This window comes from the organism of the source record quoted next, unplaced genomic scaffold (assembly GCF_019419815.1).
Source record: "Pyrus x bretschneideri cultivar Hongxiangsu unplaced genomic scaffold, Pyrus_bretschneideri_v1 Contig8, whole genome shotgun sequence".
Lineage (NCBI taxonomy): Eukaryota > Viridiplantae > Streptophyta > Magnoliopsida > Rosales > Rosaceae > Pyrus > Pyrus x bretschneideri.
The window spans coordinates 7662468-7675370 of record NW_025999820.1 but is presented as its reverse complement, the minus strand read 5'-3'; the positions used below and the strand labels follow the sequence as shown (position 1 = coordinate 7675370).

At 35.9% G+C, this 12903-nt stretch overlaps 2 protein-coding genes across 4 annotated transcripts; both read right to left on the bottom strand.

Annotated features, from left to right (window-relative positions):
* Positions 1-3888: 3888 nt before the first annotated feature.
* On the bottom strand, positions 3889-5050 carry LOC103937805 (bZIP transcription factor 11). Its single transcript, XM_048575769.1, has one exon. It carries the CDS (start codon positions 4591-4593, stop codon positions 4120-4122), a length of 474 nt encoding a protein of 157 aa, XP_048431726.1. The 5' UTR covers positions 4594-5050; the 3' UTR covers positions 3889-4119.
* A 4218-nt stretch (positions 5051-9268) lies between these two features.
* Positions 9269-12064, bottom strand: LOC125473158 (mitogen-activated protein kinase 7). 3 transcript variants are annotated; one of them, XM_048575584.1, is made up of 3 exons: positions 11748-12064; positions 10618-11084; positions 9269-10268 (listed from the first exon to the last, which is right to left on the bottom strand). In XM_048575584.1, the coding sequence occupies exons 2-3, from the start codon at positions 11038-11040 to the stop codon at positions 9555-9557; spliced, it is 1137 nt and encodes a 378-aa protein (XP_048431541.1). In that variant the 5' UTR covers positions 11041-11084; positions 11748-12064; the 3' UTR covers positions 9269-9554. The 3 variants fall into 3 exon arrangements, with proteins under 3 accessions (XP_048431541.1, XP_048431542.1, XP_048431540.1); XM_048575585.1 differs by having other exon boundaries at positions 10618-11044; XM_048575583.1 differs by having other exon boundaries at positions 10618-11054; positions 11748-12063.
* Between the last annotated feature and the right edge of the window lie 839 nt (positions 12065-12903).

Below are 12903 nucleotides of genomic sequence, written 5' to 3'. Positions count from 1 at the left end.
TGGCCGGGCCCCACGGATAGCTAGATTTTACAACGTATACAGAATATAGATGATATATCATATGTTATTATAAAAGTGCAAAGAATTTTTTTAAGCCTTTATCCACTTGTATTCAAACACTATTTACTTCTAACTTCACAAGCCTTATTTATTCATATTAAAAAAAAAATAAAAATAAAAAAGCTCTCCATCTCTCTTGCTGAAAACACAAACAAAGGAAAAGTCATAGTCGCGGGCCCTAAACCTTTGGCTTGGGTGCCGACGGCAACCCCACTCCCTTTTCTCCTACTTCCCTCTTTCTCTTCTTCCCTTTTCCCATCTTTTCATTTTTCCTTCGAGTTTTATCCCAAACTTTTTTAGCTTGGTCTTTATTTATTCTTGAGCTTGTCTTAGATTTGAGCTTCATACCCCTTCTTAGGCATTTTTCGTCGGTTTTCACTGCCTTTTGTTTTTTACTTTTCCTTCCTCCCTCTTCTGTGGCCGTGCTTTTCCTTCCTCTCCTTTGCTTTCCCTCCTCTTTCCAACCCATAATCATGAACTAGATCTCAAAGTTTTGAACTCAATCTTAACACAAGACCCTACACTCATAGCCCACTGTTGAACTGGCATGCCGAGAATTTTGGGCAAATGTGGAAAGATTCGCTTTGAAACAAGGGTGTAGCTCTCATTTTGGGCCTAAGTTCTTATGGGTCTCCTGTTGTATCTTGGGTTGTAGCTCTCATTTTACTTGACCCTTTTTACTCTTTTATCCCTTTTTATTTTTTAAAGGTTTTGTGTTTTGTTTGAACTTAGTCCATCTACCACATTTGTAATTTTTCCTGTCTTTAATGAAGTTTGTTTTGTCATATTTTGTTTTGTTTTGTTCAAGCGATATGTAGAGAAGGAACATAATATGGTAAATGGCTAGTGTTCTTAATACGTTAAACTTTTGTGGTTATTAGAAAGACAAATTATGTGGTGTATAATTTTATATGTTATAATAAGGATGTGTTGTAGGTATTTATATGTTTCACTTCTAGAATAAATTAATAATAAATAGAGACACGTATTTACAATTCAAGAACAATAATAACACCGTATAGTTATGTTTCGAATACACCAAAATATTACTTTCTTAACACAACTAAGATATCCAACCAACTAACAATATCATGCTTGTAATAGTATACTAGTAGTTAGCTAGCTGGTAATTAACTGGGAGTCTGGTAATTAACTATAGCTAGCTGATAATTAACTAATTATGGCGCATCTTTTCTGACTTTAACATCAAGACTTTGGTCAATGTGACATTTTTGATTCATTTCTCATGGCCTGATAAAATAAAAATATGATTCTGGCTTGATAAACTTTCAATTTTGTCTCCTGACAGATCATTTTTTTCTTTTTGAAAGAGAATAGTTCATGGGACATGTGAGGACTTGTTAACTATTGACTGTAGGGTATCCTTATATATTATATTTTATTCTTCATATAAAATGACTGGATAAAAGCCACCCATTATGAGGTCGTTTAAATATATGAGAGGTCTTAGGTTTTATTCTCGTTAAATAGGTGAATTTGAATCATATTATTGCTGGTTTATTATGATGCTTAACCCACTTCCACAGTTCCTTAACGTAGATAATATCATTTGTTAAAAAAAAAAATTAAAAAGGAATTTGAATTAAAATTAATAAACGGCAATGTAGGAAAGTGAGAGAAAGAAAGTGGAGAAGTAAAACTATGGTTACGTGTTAGTGGGAGAAGGAGAAAAACAGCAAAAACTTAATTGTTTCGAAGTTACTTTAATACTCATATTTTTTATTTTCTAATATTTTCGTTCAATTATGTATAAAATGGTATAACAGTAATTTTATTGATTTTTAGTTGATAAACATGTTCTATTTAATATAGTTTAAATTAAGGATAGTGCTATTTTTTTTTTAGAAAAAGGATAGTGCTATTTTTTTTTTTAGAAAAAGGATAGTGCTATTAGTGTAATACCCTGAAAAATTTTAAATATATGTTTATGTGGAAAAATTTATCAAAAAGGGGAAAAGATGAAAATGTCTTGGTTGGATAAATTGAATTTATACGACGACGTATTTTATCCTCATATACTTTATCGTATTTCTTGGCATATTTGGATAAAGCTTGATTTCACGAACGCGTAGGCACAAACCGTTCGTGAAATGCAGTTATAATGGAGAAGTTATAAACTAACAAAGTCAGGGGTGAAATGGTTATTTGACCATAATCTGGATTTCTCCAGATAATTCTGGTGAAGCCACGTGGAGGGTTGGGAGAGAAAGGAATGGACACTGCCCAATTAGAAACCAAGGGAGGCAGGGAAATGAGAGAACCAGAAAATGAGCGTGAGGAAACCAGGTTTCCTCAACCCGCGTGACCCGACCTGAATAACCAAACCTCCGACACTGATTCCGGCGTTTTCCTGGCGAGTTGGACGACGCCATCACTACCAATCAACTCCTTGTCATCCCAGCTTCCATTCCCACCTAAGTTGGATTGCTGAGGTTGAGGTTTCACGACGAACTCTTGTCGTCTTCTCCAACGAGTCCGAAGGCACCCACGGCGGCGATCATCCTGTTTCTGAAGCCACCATTTTCAACCACCACCATGGGTCGACTTCTTGTGAACTTTGGAACATGTCCCAGGCCTTGGTTGGGGCGGCGAAGCACCAGAGGTGGCAAATCGAGGCCACCCAATTTCTAGGGTTCCAGTGAGTTTCGAGGTAAATTGGAGCTTTTCCCGGCTAAATTGGACTTGGCCACAGGTATAAAGTTTGCTCTACTCTTTGAGATCTTCATTTTTGTAAATTTTGAGAATTTTTAGAAATAGTTGAAATTTTCCGGCAAGTCGGCACGTGGCCCAAGAGCCGTCAATGCTATCTTTAGACTAAATTAGAAGTTTTGAATTCAGTTTTGGTAATCGTATGATGTAGGGTGATTGTTAGAACCTAAATTCACTACGATACGTTATTGGGTCAATATAAGAATCGATGATCTGACCGTTGGATCTTCACCAAACTTTGAGACATTATAATACGTAATATTTGAGGACCTTAGGAACTTACAGATCGAGAATCCGACATACGGATATTCCCGAATTGGATTTGCAAGTTTGTAAAATAAAACGTTGACCGCCACTTGATTTTGTGATTGGCGGAGATCCGAGCGTTGGATTAGAATGAAATTTTAGTATGTTGTTCTAGAAGCATAAGGTGAACTACGAATGACTTGATCCCTTCATTTAGGATACGTAGGCAGTCTAACTAGGATGTTAGATGCAGCCATAAATTAAGCAAAATGATTATATTTTTTTTTAGTGTGGTTAGTTAGAATTATAATAAACCATTAATTTATTGTGGCCTACTTGTGTGTTTGGCTTCCGAATTAGAAATTTCGGGTCATTACAATTCGCACATCCATTTTTACCTTCCACACACTCTTATTAATTTTTACTATTGATATTCTTCAATTCATTCGGTCAAATGACTGAAAATTGGGAAGGATGTATGAAAAATAAAACTGAGTGTGCGGATAGAACTAACCTAGATTTGTGTTTTAATCATGGCCTATTTTTGTAAAATTAATGTCCATTGATATATCTAAAGAGCTTCTTAAAAAAATATAAAAATAATAATAATAAAAACTTTAGAGTCCGCTAAATTTGTCTAACCTTTATCATCTAAGTTCCAACTTTAGAGTCCTCTAAATTTGTCTAACCTTTATCATCTAAGTTCCAACTTTGAAAACCACACAAAATTCCAGCACACAATATGCCAACATTTTTAATTTCTAAGAAAATAAAATAAAGTATATGCCAACATTATTGACACCGGAAATTTAAATAAAAAATGTATTGCCTAAAAATAAAAGAAGCAAAATGTATACAAACACGAAGTATTTTATTAAATAAATAAATTGGCAACAAAACCAGAAGCCAAAAGATAAGTGATCGCTTATACATCCTTACATGTTCAACAGTAAAACAACAACCCATAACCTACTCATCAATCATTGTACGACCAAATTTACACAAGACATGGATGTTCTAAGTAGTTACACCTCAATTAGTATCACTAATCTCTCACTTAATCCATGATTAACCAGACTGAGTTTAGCACATAAACATGTCTGCAGAGGCCATGATTGGTTGATTATTCAAAAAGCCAGCACTCCATGGGTTCAGAAACCCATCACCTCCACCAATATTATTATGATTATCTTCTTCCTCATAGATCCATTTGCTTGAATTAATACAATCCATAATATCATTGAGAGACTGCAATCTGTTTCTGAGCTCATCCATCTGAGCTCTGAGGACTGAGTTTTCTGCCTCGAGCTTCATGTAAAGCTGGTTGGTCACGTTCATGGATGTGATGATCTGGTTGTTATCCCTTGTCAGGAGACCAATCTGAGCGGTCAGATCAGTCATATGCTCCTGTTTTCGCATCCGGGATCGACGTGCCGATTCCCGGTTGGACAGCATTCTTTTGCGCTTTCTCTGGTCCATGACTTGGTTAAGATCTTCATCAGATCCTGAGTTTTGGAGCTTGCTTGACTCTGAAGAAACCCCACTTGAAGAAGCCATGTCTGAAATACTTATATGCTTATAAAAAAACAAAAAAAACCTAAACTTACCCAAGAAAGTTAAGAGTTATTATTTGAAAAACACAGATGCTAGATTTAAAAAATAATTAAGAAAAAAGTAAAAAAATTGTTTATAAAACGTTGTAAAACCAGTAGAGGAAAACAACAGAGAAGGATTGGACAAGGTGGGTTCTGCGAAGGAGGGTGGAGTTTATCATACACCCAGAGAGCAGGATTTCACTGAGTACCGGAGACATGATTGAATCTGTAGGTTTGTAGATTAAGCATTGGAGAGAAAGAAGAAGAACAAATGTTATGAACTTTGAAGTAGACACAAGGCTTTCAGAACCAGGAGAGGAGAGAGAGAGAGAGAGAGAGAGAGAGAGAGAGAGAAGAGAGAGAAAGAGATCAAATTCTTGGGGTAGGCAGGAAAGATAAGGGAGAGGAGGTTTTGAAGAGTGGTCGAGGGTTGAATATATAGGCCAGCAACGCCCACCTAAAATAAATAAACTACCAAAAACAATTTAAGAACATGTCTAATTGTCTTATATAATATAATTACGAGGAAAAAGGAAAAACATAGAATGTGACTCTTAATGGCCAAGTCCTCAGTACTTGAAAAGTTCACAGTTGCATATCGGATATGTATTCTCCAAAGAGTCAATATTTTCCACTGATTTTTGTACGACACATTCAGTATGAAAGGGTTAGGATAAACTTGTAAACTGAAACTTCTTAAGAGAAACTGTGATCCTCTCTTCTCATCTTAGATTATGTAACAATCGTCCCTGAATTATATATTGATATATGACTTGAGAAATACTTTCTTTAACCTATGCTATAATTATGGATTATTGTTACAATTAAGGCTAAATTATTATGTAACAATATAAGTTATAACATGTAAGCATTTCCTTGAAGAAGCTATGAATTGGAAATCTTCGCATAATAAAAATAGGATGAGAATTGTGATCACCAGATAATTAAAAAAAATACATAATCACTCACCTTTAAACTGGATATTATGTTTTTAACATAAGATGATATTTTTTTTTCCTCAAGAATCCATCATATAGTGGACGAGTGTTGCAAAATTAGGTTACACCAACCAAAAGTGGCACAAGAGTCTTGTGCTAACATAGTTGCTGACTTGCTGTTCTTGTTGAATCCCAACACCAACAGTACATGGGGCATGCGCATGTGGTCAGAATTCTGAGAGACGGTCCCTTACAATGGAAAAGGATCATCGTCGGATCTTTATTTCTGACGACATGATATACGATGAACGGTCACGATCACGGAATCTCTAAAATCTTTAGGAAAAGAAACCTGTGAGGATCCTTTTCCCCTTACAATTGATCAACAATACGAAGGGTAACGTCTTTCACAGGTTAGGCCCCAAAACCAGTGGTCATTGGCTGCCCAGCGATGGAGATGCGTTTCATAAAAAGAAAAAGTCAAAAAAAATATAGCCACTCGAGTCCCTGTCAAGCTGTTCTCGTGCCTTCGAGCAATGCTCAAACTACTCTTGAATAAGCTATGCTTGAGGGCATTAGAAGCTTCCAATTAAACCCTTGATGTTTTTAGTTTTTAGTCAGTCAATTCTCATGTTTGATGTGTTTATAATTTAGTTTGAGCATGAATTGCATGTTTTAGATATTTAAATTTTTAGGTGACCAATTTTGTTTGTCTTATAAACAATAATCTCCTTAGGACTTTGAACTTTTGAATTTGGAAAACACATACGATTTATTGGACCCTTCCTCAAGTTTTATTCGTAATTGAGGTCTACCCCCTTTTACTTGTTGTGCGCTCACATACATACATTCATACATGATCCATACAATATATTATATATATATATATATATATATATATATATGGTGGGGAGAGAGAGAGAGAGAGGATATTCCACTTTTTATATGCCATGTGCTTAAGATTTAGGTAATCTTTCATTTGAAGATGCCAGCTCCTAGTTACTTTTCCCCAAGCACACTTTTCATATTCAACACTGAACACAAGGAAAGAGTAAGACGGTGACTTTCACACTGTAAATTTTAAAGAAAATTAAAGAAAAGGATTAGAAAATTTTGAGTTTTAATAATAAGGATAAAATGAATAATATCATGATTGATTTTTTAGTGTAAAAATATGATTTTTCGTTAAAATGAACAATACCGAGAGTTTTTCGTTAAAATTTCCTAAATTTTAGGCGGGCATTTTTCTCACCCATTATAAATTATAGTGTATGCTTATTTTACAGTTAATAATCTACCACGTGTCCTTTTATTTGACCTTGATTAATTTTTTTTTTCAAAATTAAAAAAATAATATTTAATGTGAAAGTAACTAGAGTTAAGTGAAATGACATGTAACAGATGATTAAGTGTATGGTGAGCATACACTATAATGGTGAGTAAAAATGGTCCCATAAATTTAGGGTGGCATTTTTGCTCACCACCATAACTATGTTGTATGCTCACTATACACTTAATCAGTTGTCATGTGTCTTTCACCTAACTCTAGTTAACGTTCACAATAAATGTTACTTTTTCAATTTTGAAAAAAATTAATCAAGGTTAATTGAAAGGATACGTGACAAATGATTAGGTGTATGTTGAGTATACACCAAAGTTTAGACTGGTAAGCAAAAATATTCCTATAAATTTAGCGTGCATGGCACTGTTTTTCACTGTGTAGAAAAATTATGAAACGAGTGAAATGCTAAGAAGACTCTCAAAATGGGACTCTCCACAGAATCTCTGACACCTCACACTTTAGCGTTAATTTTCGTGCTAACATTATAAATATTATGCCAAAAGTATGAGGTAGCAAAGAGTACATGAAAAATCATATTTTTGAAAGAATCTCCTACATAAAACAAACCATTTATAGTGTCAGAAGCTAAACTGACAGTACCAAAATCGCTACCGAATCTAAAAGCCAGTGAAATCATAAGCAACTCAGGGCATATTTGAAGTCTTTCTTGGACCCTATTTTCTTTTATCAAAAAACAACCATGAAGTAATTTAGTTACATTTCATTATTTTTTAAAACTCTTAACTTGAGTTTTTAACTGAATACCAAGTACCCTTTACGAAAAATAAATAGTACCAGTATTAATTTTTTAATATAAAAATGTAATTTTTCGTTAAAATGAACAATATCAAAAACTTTTTATTAAAGTTCCTGTGAAAAAAGGACATGGTATTGCAAGTTGCCTTGGAGGGCTTGGCCCCTAGTCATTGAAAAAACAAGGGGGAGGAAACCAGGCGGGCAAGACTCAAGAGGTCGGCAGAGCAGAGGTCAGTGAGTGGTGGGGTGTTAGGGTTTGAGAAGAAAAGTTGGGAGACATAAATATCCATCCTCATCAACTTTTTCTGTGGAGGTCTCTTTCCTTGGGTCTCAACTTGTGTGCTCTTTTACCTTTCCAGTGCACTTTAGAGTGTCATTTTTTTTTTTTTTTTTTTGTGTATAGAGTAGGATATAAATATATATGGTGGACGTTCCCCTAGTTTGTTTGCCAAATAAATTTAAAAGGGCAGCATATCCATGCAGCAGCTTTAGAAATAGGGTGATGTTATCCGCACTGCATATTTTTACTTTTCAAATACTCATTGTTCATTTTTGTTTTTTGATTTTCTTCGATTCATCCGATTCGATGGTTGAAAATTGAAACGAGTGTAAAAAGTAAAAAAGAGTGTGGATAGCATTGCATAAGAGAGAATGCATACAGAAATGAAGAATGGTGAGTGAAGGTTCAAGGAATAAAGAAGAAGAATATAGGAAATAAAAACAAGAGAAAATATACTAGACATAGTTTTTTGTGTTTTATTTTGTGTATTCTTCCATGTCCACTTCATTCCCACCATTTATCCTCCACCTCTGGCCATCCATTGTTTCTCTCTTATATTTCCTCTTTATTGTTAACAAAATAGTTATCAGACGACTTTATATTCAGTTCCGATAGACATTGACCAACTCAATTTCTAAACCAAAACGAGGGGCTATTTAACCACTGTGCTATCCATCCATATCCACCTCTGGATATTATCCAAAACACAAGACAAACAGGAATTCCCAAGATTACTTTCTCAGACTTTCATATATGGTTTTCTTCTCTAAGGAATAACGTTTCCGTTAATGGTTTTTAGTTTTCAATTTTTGTTCGAGATAGAGAAACTACATGGAGGAAAAGAGGGACGAAGAAGGGTGGAGGTACAAATGAGGGATAAAACGAAGGACGATGATTAAAATAGAAATTCGAAATTATAACTTAAAAGTTTGTTTTAGTTCTTCGTTTTCATTTTATGTAGCATTGCATACGCACATCTTCGACCTCCCTCCCACCACCGTTACTCCACCGTTCTTCATCCCTCATTTCTCCCCTTTCTCTACATCTCTATCAAGTTTTCATAACTCTAGGGCGGTTGTAGTCTCCGATTAATGCCTACCACAGAAGTACAAAGTAAATGACACAAATCATATGGTGAAATTCTAGGAACGATTATTCCTTTCGCCTTCAGGTAAACCAGCATATGCTTCTGCATATACACTAAGCTTTGAGCAAGGGTGCACACATCTACCTATTATATATGTTTAACATTACACATGTACGCATCTTCGCCTTTGAGTAAAGAAACCTAAAGAGAGAATGAAAACAGAAGAGAAGAACGGAATAAAAATGGACGCGTCTTTATTCAATTCCCTTGGTTATAGTCAGGAAATGTCTTACATGCATTATCCGTAATACAGATTAATAGCCGTAGACTACAAATAACAAGCGTAATAATATACAGAGTTACATGATAGAATGTTCCGCACAGAGACCTCAAGCTACCAAACATGATAATGCAAAATCTTGGAAAGATCATCATGACCAACAATACGTTGCTCTAATGCAAGGTTTTCTATAATTGATAAACACATTGCACAAAGAAACAGAGCCTTTTGAAAGTTTACCTAGGCATGCACAAAAGCCGCTTCTGGATAATAGTGAAGCATCTGAGCAGCTTCTGGATGGTAGTGAAGCATCTCGTTCCACATCATCTCCCTGATCATTGGTTCCCCCATATTCTCATCTATGTCGAGACTGATGGGAACCTGGGCTAGAGGATTGGATCTTGGATCGTATAGCCCTGACATGTAAGGGTGTTGGAGTGCTTCTGAGACGGAGATTCTCTTAGTTGGATCAAACACAAGCATCCTTTGCAACAAGTCTATGGCTAAAGGATCAGCTTGAGGGTACAAACGGGACAAATGTGTCCCTCTGGAATAGGGCAATGATTTGATGTACTTCCTGGCTTTTGGGTTGTCAATGAATGCAAGATCAGGTTCCTGCTGGCTACCAAGAATATTGATAATTAGTTTTAATTGGTTGAGGCATTCAGTTCCAGGAAAGATTGGCTTCCGGCCAAGAATTTCAGCAAAGATGCATCCTACGGACCAGACGTCAATGGATGTTCCATAATTGTCACAGCACAATAGCAACTCTGGTGCACGATACCAGCGAGTGACAACATACTCTGTCATGAACTGGCCACTACCTCCGCTGGTTCGAGCCAACCCAAAGTCACATATTTTCAGGTCGCAGTTAGCATTGATGAGCAGGTTCCCAGGCTTCAAGTCCCGGTGAAGGATGTTTGCTGAATGAAGATACTTGAGCCCTCGGAGTAACTACAATGCAGAATCAGATTAGTCACAAGCAGAATAACTATTAGAAGAATAGAACTCACAAATTAACTGAAGCTTGGTAACAAATTAAACTTTTAGAAGCTTTGAAATGCATAGAAACCCCGGAGTGTTAAGTTCTACATAAGAAAATGCAAGAAGCTGAAACATCTCCTCATACTTGGTCAAAATGTGCTTTGGTAACATGCTTTCTACTCATTCAGATCCTAAATCTTTTCCAGAATCATTTACATTTCAACGAACTAATTCAGCTCAAAATTAGCATCAACCAATTAGGATGACTACTTAAAGAATTAATGAGATAAAATAACACTAGTTGAGAGAAAGCCTGTACCTGAAACAGAAAGTATTTGCAGTGGTCACTGGAAAGTGGTTGTGAGGACTTTATAATTTGATGAAGATCCGTATCCATGAGCTCATAAACGAAATACACGTCCTTGAAGCTTGTCCTGTGGATAGGCATCATAACATCCTTCAGAGCAATCACATTCTCGTGCCGGATATGTTTAAGAAGCTTCAACTCCCTCAGAGTCCTCAATGCATCAATGCGGTTCTCAAACACATTATTGATCTTCTTGATTGCAACTTTCTCATTCGTTTCCCTATTGATCGACGAGCACACTACACCATATGCTCCTTTCCCTATGGGTTTGATTGGTACGTACTTGGTGTCAACCTCAAACAATGTCTGCCACATTGAGTAATAATGCTTCCCCCGTTGCCTAATTCCATTCGGAGGCTCAACTAAAGTTGCCATTTTCCTGCAAACCACTGTAACATGATCCAAATCACACAAAACCCCTGATAACATAAACCATAAATACTTCTTACAAAACCCTCAAACAACAAACATGATCCGGTGTATGACAAGCACTGGATGATAAATTCCACAGAAACCGAAAACGGGATGTGTGGGAGGTGTATGTTAAGAAGAAGTAAGCTTTAAAAGGGAATCAATCCTTACTTGCCCTTTCCACTTCTAGACTTGGATCTTTTGCAGTCACCCAATTCCCTGTTTGTGACATTCTTGCTACTTTTTCCTACTTTTTAATTACATACAATTCACTTCCACTTTTGGCTTCCTTTTTTGCTTTCAACTCCTAATTTTTTCATCTTTTTCTTTTACTTTTCAACCTAGCAATTTTCCAATCCCATTCACACCACAAATTCTCCAACTTCCACACACCCTAAAAAACTACCCAAGACACCAAACTCAAAACTGAAACTGAGAAGCACACTTATTCTCCGAGTTCGAACTCTCTCCCCCGAATTTAAATTAGTTTAAAGTAGAATATCGATCGCATCAAAACACTAGCTGAGAAACCAAAGTTTTACTTTGTATCAACATGAAGGCTCCCAAATTCACTTACCCAATACCCAATTCACGAATTCATAGCTAAATTCTAAAACTTTATACAAAATTCAATAGCAAAAAAATAACCCAGAAGCGAAAGAAGAACAAACCTCAATAATTGGCGAGCAACATTAACAGGAGAAGAGAGAGATCCTCAAAAGTCGTGGGGACAAGTAACTGGCATGTAAATAGATCTTCCCTTATCTATATATATATTTATATAAATGGCTCAAAAGCTCACAGTGATATCAGATCATCACGAGTTATGATTCGTTATCTCGTCGTGATCAGTGACAGAGATCTTAGAGAGAGACAGAGAGAGGAGAGATGGAGGGGGTTAATGTTAAATACAAATTAGTTTTGGGTTTTGGGGGGTTTGGGGGAATTCGGGGAGAGAGAGAGGAGAAGGAGCCAAACCAATGACACCAGCACGGCAAAAATGGGTGGGTGTACGTATCGAATAGCACAATAACGACAGCTTAAAAGATCAACGCTTTCTTTCGGTCTTCGTTTTTGTTGCTTCATGCACAATCAATCAAACACTAAAAAATCATGCTCTCGAGTTTACGATCACGCCGTCGGTTGACGGCTCCGGTTCAGCTCGGCTGGCTTGTCAGTTCATCTCACTTCACTCGTTTTTGTAATTTGCAAATGTACCTTTTTTCAACTCTACTTATTTGGAAATTTATACCACGAACGGCACAAGAATTCATTGTACTTATCTATTTTTGCATATGGTAAATGTTTTATTTTTATACTGTTTGAGTATCCGGAGAGGGTCCTCATTCATATTTTTATACTTGAGGGGTGGATGACTTGAGTTAAGGAGCTACAACATACGCTAGTTGTAATAATTAAATATCAAATTCGTTATTTGATGAAGTTGAATGTGAGATTTTTCACAGTAAGAAGAATACCGCTCTCCATGTGTTAGTGACATTTGGTTTAAAAACTTTGGTCTCAATTGGTTTTTAGGATATATTTCTGGAAGAAATACAATGAAAAAATTGTGTTCAATTTGAAGATAGAAGTTGTGTTCCTCATTGATGAAACTTACCACTAACAAATTGTGGTCCAATTTGACATGATAAAGAAATGCTAGTCATCTCCGCCATTCTTCTTCAATTACGAACTCATCTCATCTCCTTTGACATATTTGGAATTAAGGATGTATATGCTCTTTAGATAATGCTAAACAATTGGTGGTTGATGTTTTTAAGTATTTCTAACGTGTAATTTTAGGAGACCTATTACTTCGTACTCATC

Coding starts and splice junctions, on each gene's coding strand:
- LOC103937805 (XM_048575769.1), bottom strand. CDS start 4,593: ATGGCTTCTTCAAGTGGGGTTTCTTCAGAGTCAAGCAAGCTCCAAAAC.
- LOC125473158 (XM_048575584.1), bottom strand. CDS start 11,040: ATGGCAACTTTAGTTGAGCCTCCGAATGGAATTAGGCAACGGGGGAAG. Junction 10,269..10,617: donor GCAAATACTTTCTGTTTCAG/GTACAGGCTTTC, acceptor TCTGCATTGTAG/TTACTCCGAGGGCTCAAGTA.